The sequence below is a fragment of the Wallemia mellicola genome (assembly GCF_000263375.1).
Source record: "Wallemia mellicola CBS 633.66 unplaced genomic scaffold WALSEscaffold_3, whole genome shotgun sequence".
NCBI lineage: Eukaryota > Fungi > Basidiomycota > Wallemiomycetes > Wallemiales > Wallemiaceae > Wallemia > Wallemia mellicola.
The window spans coordinates 578732-599889 of record NW_006531960.1 but is presented as its reverse complement, the minus strand read 5'-3'; the positions used below and the strand labels follow the sequence as shown (position 1 = coordinate 599889).

General features: G+C 38.7%; 10 protein-coding genes across 10 annotated transcripts; 3 read left to right on the top strand and 7 right to left on the bottom strand.

The window, feature by feature from the left end:
• Positions 1-2: 2 nt before the first annotated feature.
• WALSEDRAFT_31518 (calcium-dependent phosphotriesterase) lies at positions 3-2740 on the bottom strand (the record flags this gene model as incomplete). The annotated part of the gene is made up of 7 exons (XM_006956761.1): positions 3-386; positions 432-1067; positions 1115-1215; positions 1259-1786; positions 1834-2024; positions 2068-2094; positions 2147-2740. The coding sequence occupies 4 exons, from the start codon at positions 2735-2737 to the stop codon at positions 1420-1422; spliced, it is 1176 nt and encodes a 391-aa protein (XP_006956823.1). The 3' UTR covers positions 3-386; positions 432-1067; positions 1115-1215; positions 1259-1419.
• Positions 34-2128, top strand: WALSEDRAFT_56507 (FAD dependent oxidoreductase). Its single transcript, XM_006956762.1, has 4 exons — positions 34-386; positions 432-1067; positions 1115-1215; positions 1259-2128. The coding sequence occupies exons 1-4, from the start codon at positions 45-47 to the stop codon at positions 1362-1364; spliced, it is 1185 nt and encodes a 394-aa protein (XP_006956824.1). The 5' UTR covers positions 34-44; the 3' UTR covers positions 1365-2128.
• A 340-nt stretch (positions 2741-3080) lies between the features above and the next one.
• WALSEDRAFT_67697 (hypothetical protein) lies at positions 3081-6284 on the bottom strand (the record flags this gene model as incomplete). The annotated part of the gene is made up of 3 exons (XM_006956760.1): positions 3081-6097; positions 6146-6161; positions 6209-6284. 3 exons carry the CDS (start codon positions 6282-6284, stop codon positions 3703-3705), a joined length of 2487 nt encoding a protein of 828 aa, XP_006956822.1. The 3' UTR covers positions 3081-3702.
• Positions 6285-6621: 337 nt separating this feature from the next.
• Positions 6622-7313, bottom strand: WALSEDRAFT_50369 (ribosomal protein S26e; the record flags this gene model as incomplete). Its single annotated transcript, XM_006956759.1, has 2 exons — positions 6622-7001; positions 7304-7313. The coding sequence occupies 2 exons, from the start codon at positions 7311-7313 to the stop codon at positions 6622-6624; spliced, it is 390 nt and encodes a 129-aa protein (XP_006956821.1).
• Positions 7314-7672: 359 nt separating this feature from the next.
• Positions 7673-10299, top strand: WALSEDRAFT_31517 (hypothetical protein). Its single transcript, XM_006956758.1, has 10 exons — positions 7673-7718; positions 7765-7843; positions 7890-7901; positions 7952-8016; positions 8061-8163; positions 8211-8289; positions 8336-9047; positions 9094-9959; positions 10010-10140; positions 10189-10299. Exons 3-8 carry the CDS (start codon positions 7892-7894, stop codon positions 9418-9420), a joined length of 1296 nt encoding a protein of 431 aa, XP_006956820.1. The 5' UTR covers positions 7673-7718; positions 7765-7843; positions 7890-7891; the 3' UTR covers positions 9421-9959; positions 10010-10140; positions 10189-10299.
• WALSEDRAFT_15406 (hypothetical protein) lies at positions 9583-10286 on the bottom strand (the record flags this gene model as incomplete). Its single annotated transcript, XM_006956445.1, has 3 exons — positions 9583-9959; positions 10010-10140; positions 10189-10286. 3 exons carry the CDS (start codon positions 10284-10286, stop codon positions 9583-9585), a joined length of 606 nt encoding a protein of 201 aa, XP_006956507.1.
• Positions 10300-10335: 36 nt separating the features above from the next.
• Positions 10336-12954, top strand: WALSEDRAFT_59615 (phospholipid/diacylglycerol acyltransferase). Its single transcript, XM_006956757.1, has 12 exons — positions 10336-10436; positions 10483-10510; positions 10555-10568; positions 10612-10926; positions 10975-11075; positions 11122-11181; positions 11226-11303; positions 11353-11399; positions 11444-11455; positions 11507-11528; positions 11578-11831; positions 11877-12954. Exons 5-12 carry the CDS (start codon positions 10978-10980, stop codon positions 12914-12916), a joined length of 1611 nt encoding a protein of 536 aa, XP_006956819.1. The 5' UTR covers positions 10336-10436; positions 10483-10510; positions 10555-10568; positions 10612-10926; positions 10975-10977; the 3' UTR covers positions 12917-12954.
• Positions 12932-14396, bottom strand: WALSEDRAFT_59614 (hypothetical protein). The gene is made up of 3 exons (XM_006956756.1): positions 14230-14396; positions 14088-14177; positions 12932-14040 (listed from the first exon to the last, which is right to left on the bottom strand). The coding sequence occupies exons 1-3, from the start codon at positions 14263-14265 to the stop codon at positions 13057-13059; spliced, it is 1110 nt and encodes a 369-aa protein (XP_006956818.1). The 5' UTR covers positions 14266-14396; the 3' UTR covers positions 12932-13056.
• Positions 14397-16206: 1810 nt separating this feature from the next.
• On the bottom strand, positions 16207-18120 carry WALSEDRAFT_31514 (ATP synthase F1, alpha subunit). The gene is made up of 5 exons (XM_006956755.1): positions 18054-18120; positions 17966-18008; positions 17835-17921; positions 17442-17790; positions 16207-17390 (listed from the first exon to the last, which is right to left on the bottom strand). Exons 1-5 carry the CDS (start codon positions 18111-18113, stop codon positions 16307-16309), a joined length of 1623 nt encoding a protein of 540 aa, XP_006956817.1. The 5' UTR covers positions 18114-18120; the 3' UTR covers positions 16207-16306.
• Positions 18121-19686: 1566 nt separating this feature from the next.
• WALSEDRAFT_15404 (hypothetical protein) lies at positions 19687-20697 on the bottom strand (the record flags this gene model as incomplete). Its single annotated transcript, XM_006956444.1, has 4 exons — positions 19687-20160; positions 20208-20371; positions 20417-20494; positions 20541-20697. Coding segments are annotated over 4 exons (873 nt in total), but the record flags the coding sequence as incomplete, so codon positions are not given.
• Positions 20698-21158: the final 461 nt, after the last annotated feature.

The window sequence follows — 21158 nt, the reverse complement described above, 5'->3', positions numbered from 1 at the left end:
CTAAGCGGGCTCATTGTGTCAAATGATTTTGATAAGCGACGACGATGACAAGCGTAGTAATTATAGGTGGTGGTATAATTGGAGTTTGTACTGCATACTTTCTAAGTAAAGAAGATGGTGTTGATGTCACAATCATTGAGAATACTGATATCGCATGCGGAGCATCCGGTAAGGCAGGTGGATTTTTAGCAAAAGATTGGCATGGAAGTGCTACAGAGAGTTTAGGAGATCTCTCATACGATTTACATAAAAAACTGTCCAATAAATACAATGGTGAACAACGCTGGCAATATCGTAACATTCAATCGTCGAATGTTCTCCTTAAAGCGATCAAATCAACTAACGACAACAAGCCAAAACTGAACGTAGTACATGATAATGATGAGGTTGGTAGATTTTTCGACTAAAAGTAATCACTGATTATTCTTTAGCCATTTAGACCGCGTCCTCCAGCAAAAAGTGAATCAAACATAGACTGGATCTCTAAACCACTTGAAGACGCCCGAGGAATTATATCACATGAAATGGTTTCAGATGAGGATACTACATCACAAGTAGATCCCTATTTGTTCACTACTAGCATCTTTGAAGAAGCTACGAAAAATGGCACAAAATTTGTCAAAGGTATAGCAAAGACATACAAGAACAACGTTATAACTTTAGAAAGCGGCGAAGAGTTACCTGCTGATAAGTTAGTTTTAGCAGCTGGACCGTGGACTCCAAGCGTTTTCAAAATGCTTTTCCCTCAATCTGAATTTGACCTTCCAATTGATGCTTTACCTGGATATTCCTTGATTTTGCAACCAAATAACTTACCAGCGCCTCATGCTGCTTTTACTACTATACTCGGATCTGACAGTATCTGTATGAGTGGTACACCTGAACTATTCAGTAGACCAGATGGGTCTGTATACGTTGCAGGTGAAAATGAAGGTCCCGAATTGCCATCGACAGCAGGTGATGTGAACGATGTTGCATTGACACAAAAAGAAAGATGGGATATGCTTTTGTCAGCTGTTCATGAACTTGGTCCTTCATTAGCGAATGCTAACGTGTTGAAGAAGCAGGTACGTCGAGCTTTGAATGCACTGTACATTACTCAGCGTCCTCTTAGCTCTGTTATAGACCAATTACGCATCGCAAACGCCCAATTGTCTCTTCGTTGAAGAGCGTCGTTGGTGATAATGTCTTTGTTTCGTCAGGACATGGACCATGGTATGTATTATATATCTTTTGACATAAGTTGACACACGTTTAGGGGTATCTCCCTTGCACCTGGCACTGGACTTGTTCTTTCTCAATTAGTGTTGCATGGCAAAGCAACAAGCGCGGATATCTCACAACTCACAATAGAAAATTTTTAAATATAACCCGAACATGTCTATAAATTGATGATCTGAATCATACAACAAAAGCGTTTTACTCGGAATAATGAAGTTTTGCCGGATTAACAGAACTGTCTAATCTGACTGCAAACATTTCGGTTTCTGCCAAAACGATAACCAATCCATCTCCAACGATGACGAAATTAGCTGAAGTAGTTCCTACATTGATTAAACCTAATAGATCACCGCGCTTGTCCCAAACTGAAACACCATCACCCACACCTGACCACACGTTACCTTGATCATCGCAGTGTATGCCATCGGGAACGCCAGTGAGAGCATGTGCGAACAAACGACGATTTCTGAAAGTAAGGAAACCGTCATCGTTTATAATATCATATGCATAGATACTTGCTGGAAGGTGAGTATTTACTGTACCATTCATAGCACCTGTATCCGTGCTAAATGAGTTATTTAATGAGTACCCACGTCGTTATTTTACACTTACACATAAGCGACTGATTCATCAGGACTCAAGGCAATTCCATTTGGATGAACAAAGTCGGATGCCAATGGTCTCACTTTACCTGTGTTAATATCAAATGTATAGACCATTTCAGGAAGTTGAGGGAATGGGGAGAAATCTTGCAAAAATCCGTACAAGCTGTCGACGAAGATGATTTGGTTGCTTGAATGTATCTATCGCTTTTAGATAAACAAAACTTGCTTTATTAAAACCTACCTTTAAATCATTAAGAGAGTTGAATGTCTAATAAACACAACGTGAGCTTTTGTTCTACTTGAAAAAAATTCTCACCCACCCTTCCATAGAAACTCGTCAAAAGTGGTGTAGTAGTGTTGGTTTCAGGTTCATAACGGAAAAGACCTGGTGCAACACCTGCATTCTCGCGTCCTTCGGTAGCAATAATGATTGAATTGTCTAAATAAGGTTGCATTCCATTTATCATCTGTATTTGATCGCTAGGATTGACATAAGTAACAGTAATATTCGTATCAACGCCATTATTCTCTATGTCTTTGAGATTTATGTAAAATAATCTATTGTTAAGATCTGGTCCGGATCCGCCATCACCAGCATTGGAAGAGAAATAAACGCGATCACCTCTCACTAGTGGTGCCTCATGAAATGCGTTAAAATCTGGATCATATGATTTAGCAATTGATTGTATAGATGGGTTATTACCTAATATATTCTTGAATGCCTCATCAAATACTTGGAATTTAGGTGAATGATCATCATTAATGTAAAAAGGAGTATCAAATCCACGATCAGCTACTAATTGACTAATTGCATGTGGTCCTGAGAGGTCTTCCACTTGTGAAGAAGCCTGAGCGGTATGAACACCCAATCCAAGTGATAGAGCAGCTTTAGTTATTAACTTATTGAACATTTTTATTCAACACTCTTGGTGTGTCAGGTGAGAGATTCTCGGTAGATTATTCAATCAAGGTTTCGTCATATCTTCCCTACTTTTTGACAATAAAAGGAGTGGATGTTAACAAGAAAGGCTAATTGAATAAGACTAAAGTGATATTGTTGAATTACAAACCAATACAACCAAAGTAGCCAATGCTATAGATGTATTTTACCAAAGAGACAGCAAATGGCTTACAACGTTAATGATATATTTAATTTAATCAATACAGTTCTTTAAAATCTAGCAGTATATCTATTCAGATAAATGCTTGGACCCTTCAGCTCAGAAGGAAACTTGGAAGAACTACAAAAAGAGCAAATTATGTAGGAACACAAGAGACCTTTATGCGAAATTGGAAATCAAATTCAACAATCATAAGAGTTATACAGTGTCTTAGGCGAACAAGATCCCTAAAGTAAGGCACTACAAGCCTCATCTGATGAATTGACGATGATAAAAAAAGTTTTACATCTGAAATCAAATCTAAAAAGGTAGCTCCGGCGATCTCGTAGAGAGTATCTACATTAGCGCCTCTTCGGATGGATGTTAGTCATATATTAGTGTAGCTGCATCATGTCAAAATGATCGATTGCTTCAAATAAAATGGAATAGAATAGAGGTGATCTCATGTTACTCGCACTGGTGTTTATAATATATACTCGAATCTATTTTAAGAACGTCGACGAAAATTTGCATCGATAAACATACGCTTACACTAGAGTATTTCACTTTACTTTATTAAGAAAAATTGGCTCTTTTACTTTCCACTGCGATTGTATGCAAGCGGGTGTCTTAAGTAAACTCTAAAAGCAATTCTAGTGTGCTCAATCTTGGTACCATCATCAACCAGCAAAAGCACTTCAAGCATATCGATCAACCCTGAGCGCTACCCTACTCAAACTATGCAAAATCTATAATTTTATAAGTTGACAAATAATTTACAAATGCTTTCTATTTGATAAAAATCTACTACGTGAATAGCGAGATAGTGGTAAACTACGTCTGTAACCAGAAGATTTCCTCGAATTGTTCCATACTTTTGACCACTCAATTATAAGTCTTTTGAGTTGCTGAGGTGTGTATGTTTTATGAGCACCTGGAAATAGGTGTACCTTCGTCCAATTGCTTCTACTGTAATCCTTATATACATTCTTCTTCTCTCTTCTCTTCTTCATCAAGCGGATCGTGTCTCTTAGTATTTTATTAGGTGTACGAATGTGTTTGACGATCTCATCTGATTCTTTGTACATTCCATTATGATCATAGAGACGATATAATGTAGCTAAAATGTTGTCATCAAGTAATTGTGGAGGTTTATCCAACCATCTACTGATCTTTAACGCTTTACGTGGTTTTTGTGCATCCAAATGAGCCTTAACAAGCAGATGAATCGTTTCATCGTTGACTTTCATCTTTTTAGTTAACATCCAATCAAACATTTCACCAGCTTCAACTAATTTACCAGCTTTTGCATATCCAGCAGAGATAATTGAATACATAATTGAATTAGATTCAACACCTGCTTTACCTGCTTGTTGAATAATTGATTTGGCAAGTGAAAAATTACCATTTTGTGTTGCACCTTCAATTAAAGCACCAAAATGATATTTCGTTGGTTTATAACCCATGCCAACAATCTCCTTTAAAACTGCTTTTGCTTCTTCAAACTCCCCAGATATTGCTAGTAATCGCATCTTAATTGTAATTGACATACCATCATCATTTTGACCTTTCCTTTCTAAATAATCTTGTATTTTTGATATAGATTCGTAAGAGGGTATATAAGTTGGATGCTTTTTACCAACGCCTGGCGTGCGCACTTGAATAGATTTTGAAGGCTGGCTTATAAATGCTTTTACGTGATCAGACGTAGATAATCTGATGATATTAAATAAACGCATATTCAATGATATTCTATGTGATGATATTGCTATTAACTTGTTGAGTATGCGTAGAAGTTTTGATGGTGGCATGTGTAAATTATGTAAGTGCTGTATAATTAATTCTAATGTTTTGTGATCCGGTTTAGATTTTGATCTCTTGAATAGGCGTAATGCAGTGTAGATACCCTTCATTTCACTAGCATCTGATAATCCACCTTTAAATAAAGCGTTTATAGACCTCGCTGATGTACGAATATGACCATTACGTAGTAGATTCAATGCGGCAGGTAATTCGCCAGCGCTTACATGGGCTTTGATAAAAGCAGATTCTACGTGACTGTTTGGCTTGTTGATGTATTTCTTATAATCCTCATAGTAGAACTTTGCCATTTCAAGATTACCATTCCGAGCAAAGACTTGTATAACGATTGCGTAGGTTGCAGCATCAGGATGTGGTTTCTTGAATGCAGTATTCCTTGACTCCAGTGTTTCCTTCACTAGACTTTCTAATGATGTGTCATTCGTTGTCTTTGAATGGTTAAAGAATTTTTCAAATATCCGCAACGCTAATCTGTCATCTTCTGCATCTATACGTAACATCATGAGCGCATTGAGTACCCTAGCATCAGCATTTAGTCCCAATTTAGCAGTATCATTAAGTGCGTGATGTTCGAGTGTTGGATCTATACCTAAACTTCTATATGCCCGTAAAATCGCCAAATGAGTAGCAACGTTATCTGTAAAGCCACTATTACGCATCTGAAAAAGATATGATTTCGATTGTTCCAAATTTCCATTTAAAAGTTCACCAAATATCAATGCATGGTAGGTATCCTGATTTGGAGTAATGTCGAAGTGTTCAAACTCTACTAGATTAACTCTTTTGTAGTCTTCGCAAGCGATTGACGAACGTAAGCGCAAATTGAGGATGTTTATTGTTGGTTTTTCATCATATGGAATCATTGAGAGTGTGTCTAAAGACATTGCGTATTCCTTTACATCTTCCATACTTTTGGCTACGCTCTCTATAACGTCTACCCCAACAAATTTATTTAAACGCCTAAATGTACGTAGAAGTTTAAATGCCCGCTCGTGTTGGCCAAGATGACAAAAGACTTTTGCGAATAATTCAACGGTGCTAGTGTCATAAGGTACCGCGTCTATCTTGCGAGCATACTTGAATAGTAAAGTTGCGCCATCAAGCATTGAATCATCGGGTATAGGATCTTGAAGCATCAAATCGAGTGTATAAGAGATAGCATAAGCAGGAAAAGAGACTGCAGTAGTGAGATGATAAGACCGCCGTAGAGAATTAACAATGTTATTGTAATTTGCAGATCCTAAAGCATGATTGAGTGTTGCATGCGAATCTTGTAAGGATTTTGAAAGCGTCTGACCTGGTGGTAAAGCTACAGATTGGCTTGTGGAAGGGACGATAGTTGGCGTAGTACTATTCAATTGTTAGCATATCGCGTTGATTGCATTTGCCATTATTTACCTGGACTGAGTATAGCCTAGAGATGGATTAACATGCGTGCAAATAAGATGATAAAACACTCACCATAACTAGATACGAATGCGTTAAAGCTTCTCAATTGAGATTCTAGTAGAGATAGCCTCGTACGCCCTCTGAGCATATGAGCGTAAGTTGTTAAGAGATGGTAACGAGAGGAAGAGACTAAATGAAGGGGATATGTATTTACATTAGTTGCTTAGTATATATAACCTATTTATATTAAAATAACTCTCTATTTCACATAATATCTCAAACGAGAAGGCAAAAGTGAAGACACAAAAAACACATCAAAACACTTAGAAGAACACAGAAATCGTAAGCTTTTTATGTAGCGAATTCATGCAAACTTGCTGTACATTCAGTTTAAGCCTTTGCGCCACCTGCAACCAATGGTGCTGGAGCGTTAGCAACGTTACCTGCAATAGTAAATTAATAAAAACGTCGAATAGTCTATCACTTTACTTACCACCAGCTCTTGAGTCCATTTGTGATGCAACAGCAGGGTTTACCTTCTTGCCATCTCTGAAACGAGGTCTTGCTGGTGGTGCTCTCTTGCGGCGGTCTTCACGAGATCTGACACGGACGACACGTGAGTGGATAGCACATGAGACACAGTATGCGACCTTCAAGTAGAGCTTTGGAACGACGTACTCTGCGTAGACAGAGGCGTCACTGATATCTCTGACAGCGGCAGCTTCGACCATGTTTCTGACGGTGAATCTCTTGATGGCCTTGTCCTTTGGTACCATACGGCGACAGTTGCTGCAGCGAACTGACTTAACGTGTCCTCTGGAAGCACCTGGCTTGTTACGACCGTGAGCACGTCTTTTGAATGGCACTATTAGTTTGTTAGTATTTACTTTTTTTATTCTATTTCTTATATCAAATTTACTCACTACTACGTAAAGCTAAAGAAGCCAATCTCACAAAATCTGCCTTCCTCAGCTTCGAAAAATAAGATAAAAATTTATTGTAATTTTATTAAATAATATCATGGTATAGTTATCATATTTCAGATTTCTGTAATTCATCTCTCTGCATCTCCCCTTTCAAGCTCGTTTTATTACCAGGACTGTGACGGTCGATCTTCTCACGGGGTTCGTTATGTAGACTTGCCACCGTCGTATTTGTATATGATACCATCAGTCATCTCTTATTCACGTTTCTATCTGGCTATTTATCGAGTTTCTTATATGACGATACCATGATATAGTCACCCATTAGTGGCGAAATATGCAAACATCCTAAAACATCTTATATCAACAACATATATATATTACACATGTAATGTCTAAAGCTCCTCTCACAGAACAATCTCTCGTGCGACAAGATTAGAAGTCTCGACAATTAGAGATCCAAAAGCGTCGGATTGCGTGCTTATATATTAATACTTACCATATATGGATAATAGTGTACCTATTTACTCTCGCATTTTGAAATTGCGAATTTTCGCTATTGCGTGCTAACTATTGTTCCTCGACATCTAAATCGGTTACCCAGGGTTTATTGCTTAGTGATTGCTAGGACGGCAAAATAATAATATATATATTTGGTTGTCAGTCTATTTGTCAAACCAATACTGCTTCCTAATACGCCACTAGATGTTTAAAAAACCAACTTTCTTCCAATCTGTAACATATGCAGGATTAATAGCCAACATACTCACTTTATGTGAACCTGGTAGGTGTATTATACTAATGTTATCACTCCCACTCACTCTTCCCAGGAATGTTCGATTGTGGGTTATCGATTTGGCTTCCTCGATAGCAGATTCTAACTTTTTTAAAGGCATCGGTAATTTAGGTGCTGGTGGTTTTGGTAGTGTAAAGGCTATAGCTACAGCCAATGCTCTCGTATGTAAAGTCGTCTCGCTCCGAAAGTTCCTAACAATTCCTAGGTTTATGCACTCATGACTGTCGGTATATTGCTATCTGCCCCTATTATCTCCTATGTCGGACTCAAGCCTGTCCTTATTCTCGGATGCGCTTTCTTCTGTGTCTGTAAGTGTAATCGTTGTCGAGTAGACCTTCCCATTGACTCGTGTCAGATGGTGCAGCACTTTATTACAATTCTATTGCTCACAATGATGGCTTCCTTATCGGTGGTAGCGTACTCTGTGGTATCAGGTAAGTGAAATTTTTTAGCGTATCTTTATTTAACAATAATCCACAGTGCTGCTGCATTTTGGGCTACAGAGGGTACCATTTTCTCTTCACTTCCATCAAACGACGATAGAGGTAGATACCTTGCTTTGTGGGGTATCGCAAAGAACCTTGCACCTTTAGCATTAGGTGGTTCAATCAGTTTGGGTTTCAACGTTCACTCATATGAATCTGGAAACATCTCACCAGACGTCTACATCGTTTTCTTCAGTTTGATGGCTGCTGGTTTCGCTATTTCCTTCCTTTTCCCAAATCCAAACAATATTTACAGACGTGATGGTTCAAAAGTTGAAGTCAGAAAGACAGATGGTTTCTTTACTGAAATGACACGTACATTGAAGGCATTCAGAGAACCAAGAGTATTCATGTTGCTCCCACTTTTCTTCATGAGTTACTTCTACTATGCTTATCAATCAAACTTTACGAGTTTATACTTCAACGTTAGGACTAGAGCTCTGTCTAGTTTTGTTAGTCCATTTGGTGCCATTATAAGTTCAACCATGATGGGATTCTTTTTGGATAGCAAACGTTGGAGCGAGAAGACAAAGGGTATGACTATGCTCGGTATTCTCTTCGTTCTCGAAATGGGACTATGGACCTGGATAGCAATCTTGCGTTCTATTTATGGTGACAATGACAGTATTGGATTAGATTTCGACGGTGCATCATCCGTATTCAATAGAGCATTCCCAGTTGTCTTTTTCATGAACTTTATTGGTCAAGTGAGTAATTACCCTTATTGAAGTACTTTTCTAACTAATTTTTTAGGGTTCACAAAATTACCTATACTGGGTTGTAGGTCACTACGCTTGCGGTGTCAATAATCTGTCGACATACGTATGTATTTTACGTAGTTTCGAAGCACTTGGTCAGACAGTCGCTTGGGCAATTTCACAAACTACTTCAACGACATCACCAGTGCACATTTACATCAATTTCATTGGTTTATTCGTTAGTATTTTGATATCCATTCCAGTTATCTCAAAACTTCAATATTATGAGAAGGATGAGAATGAATTTATTAACTACAACTTATCAGATCAAGAATCACCGAAGCTCTCTCTGGATGAGAAAGCTGATAAACCAGCCAAGTAGATTTTAACTTATACATCACGCAACATCATTTTAATATAGGATTATCACCATTTTCACTTTTCATCTCCACGTTGGACATAGACTTTTCACTCACTTATTACTTGCATTGTTATACTATTGAATAATACATGTTTACTCTACAAAATCTAATGTGTAATGTGTTCAATTTCCTCTAGCAGCTAATGTTTGATCGTTAAGTGAGAGATTGTTGACTATTAAACTACGGGTTTGACGTAATAGCCAGCAAATTTTGCCTATGAGTGTCTTCTTGGAGAACCTCAAGGTACAAGATAACTCGGTAAGCGTGAAATAGACAGCTCCGAATACCATACCTATGACAAACCCGACAATTATTTGAGTGGTAGTGTGGTAACTTAAGTGATGTCTACTATAGGCTATCATTATAGCCACCAGAAATGCCAATTTTGACTCCATACCAGGGTAACCATTCCGTTGAATCTGGTGAAATGTGATGAAAATCGCAGTATAGGCAACGAATTGAGCATGTGAAGAAGGCATTCCATAACCTGTACCTATAACTATATGTATATTGATTAATTGATTAACTATTTAATATACTGTTACCCACAGGGACGAGGCTGCTTGAATATACGTTTAAGCAACCAATTGAGAGCTTCATTAGCGAGTTGACCAGCGAATGCGTTTAATATGACAGCGTCTCTATTGAAATAAACAAGTGTGACATATCCTGATAAGATTCTGTATCGAATTGATTAGAGCGACGTACTGATAAGTTTATCAACTTACGCAAATGGCAGTAAAGTAACTAAAGCTAACAAAAAGCTCAAGTGACTATCACCTGTATATAATACATATGTTAAATCTAAATGCGTCAGACTCGTCATGGCTGAGCGCCTTGAAGGAGTTTTCCGATAGAACGATCATCTTCTATGGGAATTTATCAACGTCGTAAAAAGAAGACTGATGACGATAGCCGAGCGACTGAATTAGATGTTAAATTGAGACATGATCCTAGCCGTAAATCATATTCTGTCGTATGTTGGATATCTTATCAAACTGTACTTCCTTACATAGATATAGGTAGCACCTGGAACGCCATTACATGAGAGTGAGTGCTATATTCATGTAAACATACACACCTAACGGCAACAGTCGATCTCTCCGAGGTGAGAAGAACAGGCACGATTATTAGATTATCTAACAATTTAGATTCCATTCTTACAACACGCTGAGGAAAGCACAAAAGGTGCATTGAAACGTACAAAAAGGGTTGTTAAAACACGTAGATTCCTTCTACCACTTTTCTTAACTATCGGTTTCGCATTAGCATCAATCATTCTAGCACCATTGCCGAATGGGCTGGCGGATTTACCTGATTTTGATTTATCTGGATTAGGTGCCCAATGGGAATACTTATTCGAGGATTTAACTACGCGTATATCTGACGCTAAATTATGGTTCAGTTCGAGAGGTTTCAAAACCGGTTTGGCAGCTGCAGAAGAGGGACTTACAGCTGATTCACCGGTGTGTTATTTTGATATTTGAAGTTATAAAACATTAAACATACCTCAGTTGATGCTCTTCCCAGGTGTTATCACTACAGGTCTTGAATCTTGGTCGACCGATGCTGATAGTTTGAGTTTCTTCCGTCAGAGGATTTGGGGAACCCATACGTGAGTGTGCTGTTCTTGTTTAAGGACGTAACTTACTCAATTCAAGCATGTTTAAATCTATTTTTGCTGATAAGAATGAATGGATACGTCAAATATCTTTAGATAGGTGGGTAATATCTTTTTACAAATGAATTATACTGACATATTCAGTGAAACTGGATTGGATCCACCAGGTGTACGCGTAAGACCTGCACAGGGTTTGGATGCGGCGAGTATGTTCATGCAGGGGTGAGTTACAATTATATATTTAGTAAAACACGCTCTAATCCAGGTTAAGATACTGGGTCTGGAGACCTATTATAGAGAATCTCGCTTGCATAAATTGTGAGTCCTGAGTTGCTTTATAGTACTTTCGTTGAGAAATTTAGATGACACAAATAGTGAGTGGAACTTAAATAAAACACATATATCTTAACTAAGTACCATTCAAGACCTCGAAATGGCCGCTTATGAGTGAGTACAATTAACATCTCTCACAGTACTTTCATCTCATGCCTATCAGCTGGCGATTAGCGTATAGCAACCTAGAAAACAGAGATCACTACTTCACACGCGTCAAGAGTAGGATTGAGATGAACAAGAAGATTCATGGAAAGAAGACAACCCTCGTGTCACACTCAATGGGTGGAACTGTTTTAATGTACTTCATGAAATGGGTAGAGGCTGAAGGATACGGTGGAGGTGGAAACACTTGGGTAGAAGACCACATTGAAAACCTTATAAATATTTCTGGAACACTCCTGGGCGTACCCAAAGGTGATGAACTTGCTATTGCTCGATTACAAACTAACGACCTTATAGCAATGACTGCACTATTATCAGGTGAAATGAAAGATACAGTAGAGCTTAATCCTGCAGGTGCTTATGCTTTAGAGAAATTCTTCTCAAAAGAAGAACGTGCAGATTTATTCAGATCTTGGTTTGGTATTGCAGGAATGTGGATGAAAGGTGGTGATGCAGTTTGGGGTAATTCTACATATGCACCAGATGATCCCGAGAATACAACTGATACCTATGGTCGCTTCCTTTCTATACGTGACAACTATGTAATGGATCCAAATCAGAATAAAACGCTATCACGTCATAACTACACAATAACGGATGCCAATAATTACGTACTCACTAATACACCGAAAGTATGGCAAAAAATGATGCACAATAACTACTCATATGGTATTGAGATCGACGAGAAAAAGTTAGATGAAAATAACTACGATCCGACTAAATGGTCAAATCCATTAGAATCTAGATTACCAAATGCACCTTCAATGTCAATCTATTGTATCTACGGTGTTGGAAAACCAACGGAAAGATCATATTATTACACTGAAGGACCAAAAACACATCAAGGATTACAATCAGATATGGAAGTTGGTAAATGCGAGGCAGATGATTGCGATAAGACGGAAGAAAGTAATGATGATTTACCACTTACTGCGCAAAATGCAATTGATAATGATCTTAATTTACCGGAAGAAAACCCACAAGTTAGCAACGGTGTTAAATTTGGACAAGGTGATGGTACAGTTTCACTTATGTCTCTAGGATCAATGTGTTCGAATGGATGGCGGAGACCAGATAGAAGATATAATCCAGGTAACTCAAGAATAGTTAGTTATGAAATTGACCATAAACCTGATTCAATGGATTTACGTGGTGGTGATCATACTGGTGATCATGTTGATATTTTAGGCTCAACACCATTAAACGAGTTGATATTAAAAATTGCAGCTGGAAAAGGTAATGAAATTCAAGATCACTTTGTTAGTAATATAAGGGAAATTAGTGATAGGATCGACTGGGATTTAGTCAATCACGCTTCTGACAAAGAAATTATTTAAATCTATTTTGTTTGTAGAAATTGTTCATCTATTATTAAAAAAAAAAGTCAAACTACAATAAGAAAAAGGATGTTATTCCTCCCTGTGGAATAAATATGTTAAAGAGTGTGAATCCTATGTTACTCTGATATGCATTTCATTCAATTCGTTCGTGCTCGTTTTGTCGATCGGGGTGATTGAATTGGTTCTTTACTATTGGGTACTTCTAAAGTCGTACCACTATTAGCAGATAATTCACCTTCAGATCCAGCTGCAGTGGTTGAATTATTCTGATTCGTTGCTTCTTTCGGCGGAATGGGCCATTGGAAACCTGATTGACCATCAGAAGGACTTGTAGAGAGTCCATCAAGTGGGAATTGAAATGGATCCATCAACATTGATGCTGATAATCCAGGCGCGGGTGTCGGCCATGCTATTGGTGGCATACTATTATACCAAGGCATAGAGCCCATATTGGGTACACTTGAAACGTTGGGAGTCTGTAGCATAGATTGGCTGGCTTGTGGTGAATGTGATTGTACTACTGGTGTATTAGATGGGGACAAGAATTGATTTGTGGATTGTTGTGGTCGTGTTTGCTGTTGTTGATGTTGAGATACCGCGTGTGCGTGCATCTGTGCATACTGCCAATTCATCATTTGGTCATGCTGTGCTTGTGTATTCGGAGAATGTGGATATCCAGGCAAAAACGACAAAGGAGGGTAAGGTGAATATTTCGAGGGGTCAAATGGACTGACTGGTTTCGGTGACCGAGGTGGAGGTGGAAGCGATGAAGACGATGGCCCTGCGTGAGTGCTAGGCATTGAGGATGGCTTATCATCCAAATCGCCAATCTCTATTCGTGGTTTGATGTCCTCTTTAATGATGTCTTCTTTTACAGGTTCAGATTTCACAGGTGTGGGCGTCTCCGTCGTCGCTTTCACCTGTACCTCTGGTTCCTCCTTCACGCGTTCTTCCTCGAACTCGTTAAAGTCCTGCTCACTCTCGTTGTCGTCGTTGAAATCACGTGGACACCTCCTCTCAGATTCTCCCTCATGCTCTGTATACTTCATCAATATCTTCTCTATATTTCCACTGGAAAATTCATAGAGTTTTCCATTGTGTCCGAAGACAATAACTGCAACCTGATAAGGGGTTAGTAATGCTTGTACTATGGGTATATAGTACTAACATCAGCTGAACATAGAACGCCTAGTTCGTGAGCTTTCTTGAATAACCCCGTTTTACGCTTGAGAAAGGTTACTGAGCGATTGCGGTCGTCCTATCGGATAAGAAGGTGAGTGGGTAGGGTATTAACTAGTAAAATGACGTACTTTTAAAGGTTTAATTTGTATCTTACGTCTTCCCATGTCTTCTTTGTTGATTGATGTCTATTCTATGATGATATTCTATCGCTGCCTACAATAGAGCTAGTTTCTATAAGATTGATATTCAAACGGACAAATTTACAGTTTATTGAAATGCCCTTGCTTGTTATGATCCACGAAGAAGCCGTCCCGAAATAACCAAAATCTGTTCTATAATTAGAACAACGGTGTATTTTTATGTTTACCGTAAAATAAGTATTATTAAGTAATAAATATTAATTATTATTGTTATATTACAATATATATATATTATAGAAGTACATTTATCCATCTGTTCTACATCTGTCAACTGATAGTACACTCCCATTCAATCGAAATGTCCGTGCGTACACATTGATCATAAGTGTATTTGTAATTTAATCAGATAGTTACTCTAATTCAACTACTAAAACGACTGCGTAGGTACGATAGGTACGCTACTTAATAGCGGCGGCACAACATTGTCAATCGGGAATTTATTTAACTGCTAAAACCAAAAATAGCTTTCTCAAGAGTCTGTTATTTATTTAGTACGTACATTATTCTCCGATCTGCTTAATACATAATCTGCCGCCTATACTTTTATGACGTAGATGAATTGCATCCGCTAACGTTTGATATAGCCATTTCATTTATTGGATATTCAAAGCCATTTCTTTGGTTTTGCTATCAGAGGAAAGTAAATCAAATTAGTTTGAGTGATGGTATTCAATTTATAGTGATATACAACAATTACTAATGTATAGAAGCTGTTAAGTTATTAAACAGTTCGGTATACCGATATGCGTTAATCGTTGCTCACTATAATTATGCTTCTACTTGAGCCTCTGTTGGAACATACAATGGCTAAGATCACCTTGCACTGCTTATCTGGAACATCTAATTTCTCACTGATGTTCATTACCATCAACATCTGAAACCTTGTAGTAGATATTAATATAATAGCAACGGGTATGGTCAACAACCTCGAGCGTTGTTTCAATTGTTTCCACTTTAAGGTATTATGGAAACCTTTATCGTATTGGAAGTCTCAATCCGACAGCTTTATGTTATTATACCAGTTTTAACGGAGTCGATATCAGGATAGGAAAAGAAGCTCTATGTGAGCTTGCTAGGCAGAGGGGGTAAAACACTGAGCTCATTGAGCGCGACGTTGGCTAAATGCTAGTAATTATATGCTACACCTCAAATGCTCGATATTAAAGCCATAACTATCTATGAAAGCAAGCTTCAATTTGTCTATGTCTTTCTGGATATTCCCAAAATAAATTTTCGCTCTGTGAGAAGGTTATGCAGCTACATCTGAATCACATACATTAGTTATGTTAGCTAGGCTATCATGGATGTCTATTTTGCTCATCACTCGAGTTGCACATCGAGGTGAACTACCTGCACAAAATACGCATGATAAGACATGTCAATAATGCACATTCACCATTCTTTAAACAGAGAATATAATGTACACCCTTGATTTCTTGAATTCAGAATGAAAAAACATGTCTAGAACAGTAGATCCACAAGGTGACTTGCTTTTTCAATTATTACGGGGTCCCTCGAGGTGCTAACAGAGCAGTTTCTCCACAAGTTCTGACTTTACGAACAAATAAACGACGAACAAACCTGTTGTATAAATATTATGAGCTACCTTTTTTCAGATCTATTGGCTTATCATCTGGAGACAAATTCAGAAGTATCAATTGCATGTTTATAGGGAGGACCACAAACCACACGAGTTCACTCTATGGTTCTCTAATGCAAGAGTTGATGAGCTAGTATGACCACGAAACTTAATACTTTAATAGGATCATAGAATAATACGAACAAGTAGCATTAGAATTACTAAATTATCCTTGTTTTCATAATTGCTGAAAAATCGTTCCTCCTTACTCCTCAATATACAATATATAATAGATGAGGTTTCACACTACTCACGATCTATATCACGCTCACGCCATAAGCCAGGTAAAAATTTCATATTCATTTTGTGTAAGTAAAAAGAAAGAGCTGTAATTTGTGTTATTATCAATTCAATTTCATTCTAAGCTTAATTTGATAAGAATGACTCGACGTGTTCCTTGACGCTCTTTTCGATAGCTTGCTTGGTTTCGTCTGAAGGAAGACCAGTGCCGAGGAGTTTCAACAACTCAGTTTGTGACTTAAGTGCATTCAAGTAGTCAGCTTCCCAACGAGTAATATCTTCAACTGGGATCTTGTCCAAGAGACCAGAGATACCTGCGTAGATCAATGGGACTTGGAATGCAACATCCATAGGAGCGAATTGACCTTGCTTAAGGAGTTCAGTAAGACGTTGACCTCTGTTAAGCAAGAACTTGGTTGAAGCATCCAAATCTGAACCGAAGGCAGCGAAAGATGCAATTTCTCTGTATTGGGCAAGGTACAACTTGAGGGAACCAGCGATAGACTTCATGAGCTTGGTTTGGGCAGATGAACCGACACGTGAGACGGAAAGACCGACGTTAATGGCTGGACGGATACCCTTGAAGAAGAGTTCAGCTTCCAAGAAGATTTGACCGTCAGTGATAGAAATGACGTTAGTTGGAATGTAAGCTGAGACATCACCACCTTGGGTTTCAATAACTGGGAGAGCAGTCATGGAACCACCACCGTTGGCTTCTGACATCTTAGCTGAACGTTCGAGAAGACGTGAGTGAAGGTAGAAAACATCACCTGGGTATGCTTCACGACCTGGTGGACGACGGAGCAAGAGTGACATTTGACGGTAAGCAACGGCTTGCTTTGAAAGATCGTCAAAGACGACAAGTGAGTGACGACCGTTGTCACGGAACCATTCACCGACAGCGGCACCAGTGAATGGAGCCAAGTATTGAAGTGGAGCAGCTTCAGCAGCGGTAGCAGCGACGACAACTGAGTACTTCATGGCGTCGTTTTCTTCGAGGGTTTGGACGAATTGAGCGACGGTTGAACGCTTTTGACCGACAGCGACGTAAACACAGTAGAGCTTCTTCTTTTCGTCGTTACCGTTGTTCCATCTCTTTTGGTTAAGGATAGTGTCGACAGCGACAGCGGTCTTACCGGTTTGACGGTCACCAATGATCAATTCTCTTTGACCTCTACCGATTGGAACCATGGAGTCAACTGGCTTAATACTGTAATAAGATTATGAGTAAAAATCTTCGGATTTTTAGAAAATTACGCACCCAGTTTGCATTGGCTCAGAGACGGAGGTACGTGGGAGAATACCTGGAGCCTTAACTGAGGCCTTACGACGCTCAGCAGCTTCAATTGGACCCTTACCATCAATTGGGTTACCAAGAGCGTCAATGACACGGCCGAGAAGGGCAGGACCGACTGGGACATCGACGATTTGACCGGTACGCTTGACGGTGTCACCTTCACGGATACCACGGTCAGAACCGAAGATAGAAATACCGACGTTGTCAGCTTCCAAGTTAAGAGCCATACCGCGGACACCTGAGGCGAACTCAACCATCTCTTCGGCTTGGATGTTACGGAGACCATAAACACGGGCAATACCGTCACCAATGGCTGTGAAAGGTTAGAAAAGATATTTAGAGCTTAAAAAAACTCACTCAATACACGTCCAGTTTCTTGAACATCACCAGCAGCACCGGCGCCTGAGATACGTTGCTCAAGGATGTTTGAAACTTCTGAAGCAGCTAAAAAGTGTGAGCAGAATATTTTTTCCACGATATTTATTCACCTGGCTTAGCTGTAGCGTAAGTACGAGCGAGAGCTGGGCGTGACTGTCCGAACGTTAGCTAGGAAGAATAGAGAGTATAAAAACTAACGAGCTTAGCAAAGTTAGCCCCACGAAGAGCACATGCTTGTCTGAGGAATGAGCGCTGCATTTTCTGCGTAAGGGTGGTTTTCGAGGTGAAAGATCCAACAACCCACGCTTAGAAGGCGGGATGATTTTAAAAAATTTGAAATTGTTAAATTCGGTTTAAAAAGAGAAATGTAAATAAATTATACATTTATTTATTCTTTATTCTTTATTTATTTATTATCATCTTTTATAGTCTTCCTGAGTTTGATCTCGTTGACTTTCTAAGATCCGAAGGCTTAGAAATGGGAGATGCACGTTTATTTAAACAATATGGACAATAGTTTGGGTTCTGTAATACTCAAGTGGCGTTTATCTCATCATATCTCGACTCCGACGATCTCCATCTCCCGATATGGAAGATATTAAAATGTTATAATACTCTTTTCATCATACACAATTACTTCGAAACATAACACTCTCATTGTACACGTTATGTCCTCATTACTCAAGGTGACTTTACTTTGGCGATAGTCGCATTACGAAATGGGAAGCCTTTAGTATTTATATCTCCCTACCAACTTTAACAGTCTGAATAGAATCATATTTGCCGCTCTTATGTAAAATACGCCAGACTAGGGACCATCAATTAAATGCACTGACATTAAATTCGCGATCAACGTAGCTTCAAATAACGCGTTTGTACTTTCAACCAGGAGAATCTAACATCGACAATGTCCTAATATTTCAAGATATAGTTGTTGCCATCATATTATCACAGTCCCTCACTGGTATAGCCGATCGCAGAACTGAAATACAATCTGAATACAGTTGGTTGTATGTGGAATCTGATATCAATCAGTACCCTTTTGGTTAATTAGGGGAAGGAACTAAGCACCAAATGAAATATTGTCCCTAGTAGCGGTCAGATTGGTTGTTAATTCAGCGTAATCTGATCACCACGCTATAGTATATGAACCGACAATTATCGACCATGCTCAAATCACTATTTATAGAAAGAAAGCTATTATAAAAACCATCCTAGTTCGCGTCGTGACTTTCAGCATGTCGTTGAGTACAGCCAATACTCAGCAAAAGCCTTTTCGATCAATTTCGCAAAATTATAAGCAGCCAATCGTCTAGATATATGGTATCATGGAGTATGCTTTTCATCAGTAATTTGCCAGCAGTTGAAATATCATCTTCTCAGCACCCAAGCCGGTCAGTTACAACAACAACATCACTCGGTAATTCTTCACTGATGTACTTTTTCAACTTAAGCTTTTAAACTTTATCTAAACTATATTAGAAGACCAAAGCATTTGGAAAGACATCTATGCAATGAGGTAAGTGAAAAATACAAGTATAATTGAATCCGTAGTGTTTAATTAAGAAGTTTAGTTTAAATTTCAATTTCCTTCGATTTTTCTGAGGATGTTTCCGACATTTCTGATATGAAGTAATCGTCATACTCTTTCGCTTTGTGGTGATTTAGGCGAAGGAAAATCGGTGATGCAATGCCAAGTGATACGACAATACCGACGAGATTCACTATAATAAGACCGCTGCCGCTGGCATCCACGCCTGCAGCATTGCTAGTCAAAATCCAACTCAATGATTGACCTATAGGTAATTATCAGTACGCGTTTCTCCAAAAATTAGAATGGTCTATACATACCCATTGACTCTATTGATCTTATAATTGAGACATAACGTGTCAACTCGTTGAGTTCAGTTGAGAAATTAGAGACAGTCCAGTAAAAAAGTGATTGTCCGGTATAAGAATTGAAGAAGAAAAGGATATTTGGGATATAAAATATAGCAAACTTGTTATGACTCCAATCGAGATGGCTGTACTCATTGTTGTATACATAGTGTATAACTAACAACCACACCCATAACCCAATTTGAAGGAATAGCAAGACGAAGAAAAGGAATGTCGATTTCGTGCGCACTTTGAGTCTCTTTGAGTCTAAAACTAAAGATGCGAGATAGGACGACAAAACACCGCCCATCGGTGATACTAAACTTGAGAAAGCTCTGCTACGAACGTTGAAAGTCCGTGTGAGATATGCGCTCATGTACGCGTAGTAGAAGAACGAGAAGAAAAACAGTGGGAGTAGTAGAAGTATCTAGAGATCTCTATTAGTAGACATAAAAATGAAAACCTTACGCTTACTCTCTTTTCGGTGAGTGATCTCCAGTATGCCTTGATAGCATCCCAGACAGGCACTGGAGGTGCAACTTTGACTTTTGATCCGTCTTTTCTTTCGACTTTCTCCGGTGACGGCAGCAAGAATGCTATACCACAACCGACACACATCAATACCGCAAATACAATATCTTTATTTTGTCAGCCGTGGTATTATTATCATCCTGAATACTTACAGGTATTTGAATCGACTGATCCACCTTGTATACGTTTGGCATTGATACCCAAATTAATAGCACCACCAAGGGCTGGACCTGAAAAACTATCAGTTATGATCGATAATCGTTATAAATCATCTACCTAAGTTTTTACCTACCGCCCATGCGGATAAGTATTTTCCTCTTTCTTCGGGTGCCGGGTATATAACAAAAACACTACCTTCACTACTCCAAAAGAGACCTGCTGAAATACCACAGAATGCGGCTCCAAATAGAAGTAACCAACTAGTTGAAAATTTTTAGAAAATGAAATTTTTCATGCGTACGAAAACTTACACGTAGTTCTCCTTAATTGAATTCATATAAAGACCCCAACCATATGGTATATACCTGGAGTTCCATTAAAAATGTTCACATCACCCTCGCTATAAATCTTACCCAAATGTACCAAGGACGAATGTCCACTTCAATCCGACACTGCATAGAATGTTAAAGTTTTGCGCAAAAAGACCTCAGCTATCCTACTTGTTTGTTATGATACTTCCTAACGCGCACGTTAAGATCATAATACCTGTAATTTGTTATCAGTGCTATATAAATAAGAAAAACTGACACTTACCGAAAGTAATTGCACTGGCGACATTAAAGTCCTGGCCTGATGCCATACCACTGTTGCATGTAAGAATTTATACCATAGGTTTTTTGCTTGTACTTTCCCAGCACCAAGCTAGATACTGTTAGTATGGGTTTCACCGTCAGA

Coding starts and splice junctions, on each gene's coding strand:
- WALSEDRAFT_56507 (XM_006956762.1), top strand. CDS start 45: ATGACAAGCGTAGTAATTATAGGTGGTGGTATAATTGGAGTTTGTACT. Junction 1,068..1,114: donor CTAACGTGTTGAAGAAGCAG/GTACGTCGAGCT, acceptor GCGTCCTCTTAG/CTCTGTTATAGACCAATTAC. Junction 1,216..1,258: donor TCGTCAGGACATGGACCATG/GTATGTATTATA, acceptor ACACACGTTTAG/GGGTATCTCCCTTGCACCTG.
- WALSEDRAFT_31514 (XM_006956755.1), bottom strand. CDS start 18,113: ATGCAGCGCTCATTCCTCAGACAAGCATGTGCTCTTCGTGGGGCTAAC. Junction 18,009..18,053: donor GGGCTAACTTTGCTAAGCTC/GTTAGTTTTTAT, acceptor ACGTTCGGACAG/TCACGCCCAGCTCTCGCTCG. Junction 17,922..17,965: donor TTACGCTACAGCTAAGCCAG/GTGAATAAATAT, acceptor CACACTTTTTAG/CTGCTTCAGAAGTTTCAAAC.
- WALSEDRAFT_59614 (XM_006956756.1), bottom strand. CDS start 14,265: ATGGGAAGACGTAAGATACAAATTAAACCTTTAAAA. Junction 14,178..14,229: donor TACAAATTAAACCTTTAAAA/GTACGTCATTTT, acceptor CTTATCCGATAG/GACGACCGCAATCGCTCAGT. Junction 14,041..14,087: donor GCGTTCTATGTTCAGCTGAT/GTTAGTACTATA, acceptor ACCCCTTATCAG/GTTGCAGTTATTGTCTTCGG.
- WALSEDRAFT_59615 (XM_006956757.1), top strand. CDS start 10,978: ATGCTCTTCCCAGGTGTTATCACTACAGGTCTTGAATCTTGGTCGACC. Junction 11,182..11,225: donor CGTCAAATATCTTTAGATAG/GTGGGTAATATC, acceptor TGACATATTCAG/TGAAACTGGATTGGATCCAC. Junction 11,832..11,876: donor ACTCCTGGGCGTACCCAAAG/GTGATGAACTTG, acceptor ACGACCTTATAG/CAATGACTGCACTATTATCA.
- WALSEDRAFT_31517 (XM_006956758.1), top strand. Junction 8,290..8,335: donor AGCGTACTCTGTGGTATCAG/GTAAGTGAAATT, acceptor AATAATCCACAG/TGCTGCTGCATTTTGGGCTA. Junction 9,048..9,093: donor TCATGAACTTTATTGGTCAA/GTGAGTAATTAC, acceptor CTAATTTTTTAG/GGTTCACAAAATTACCTATA.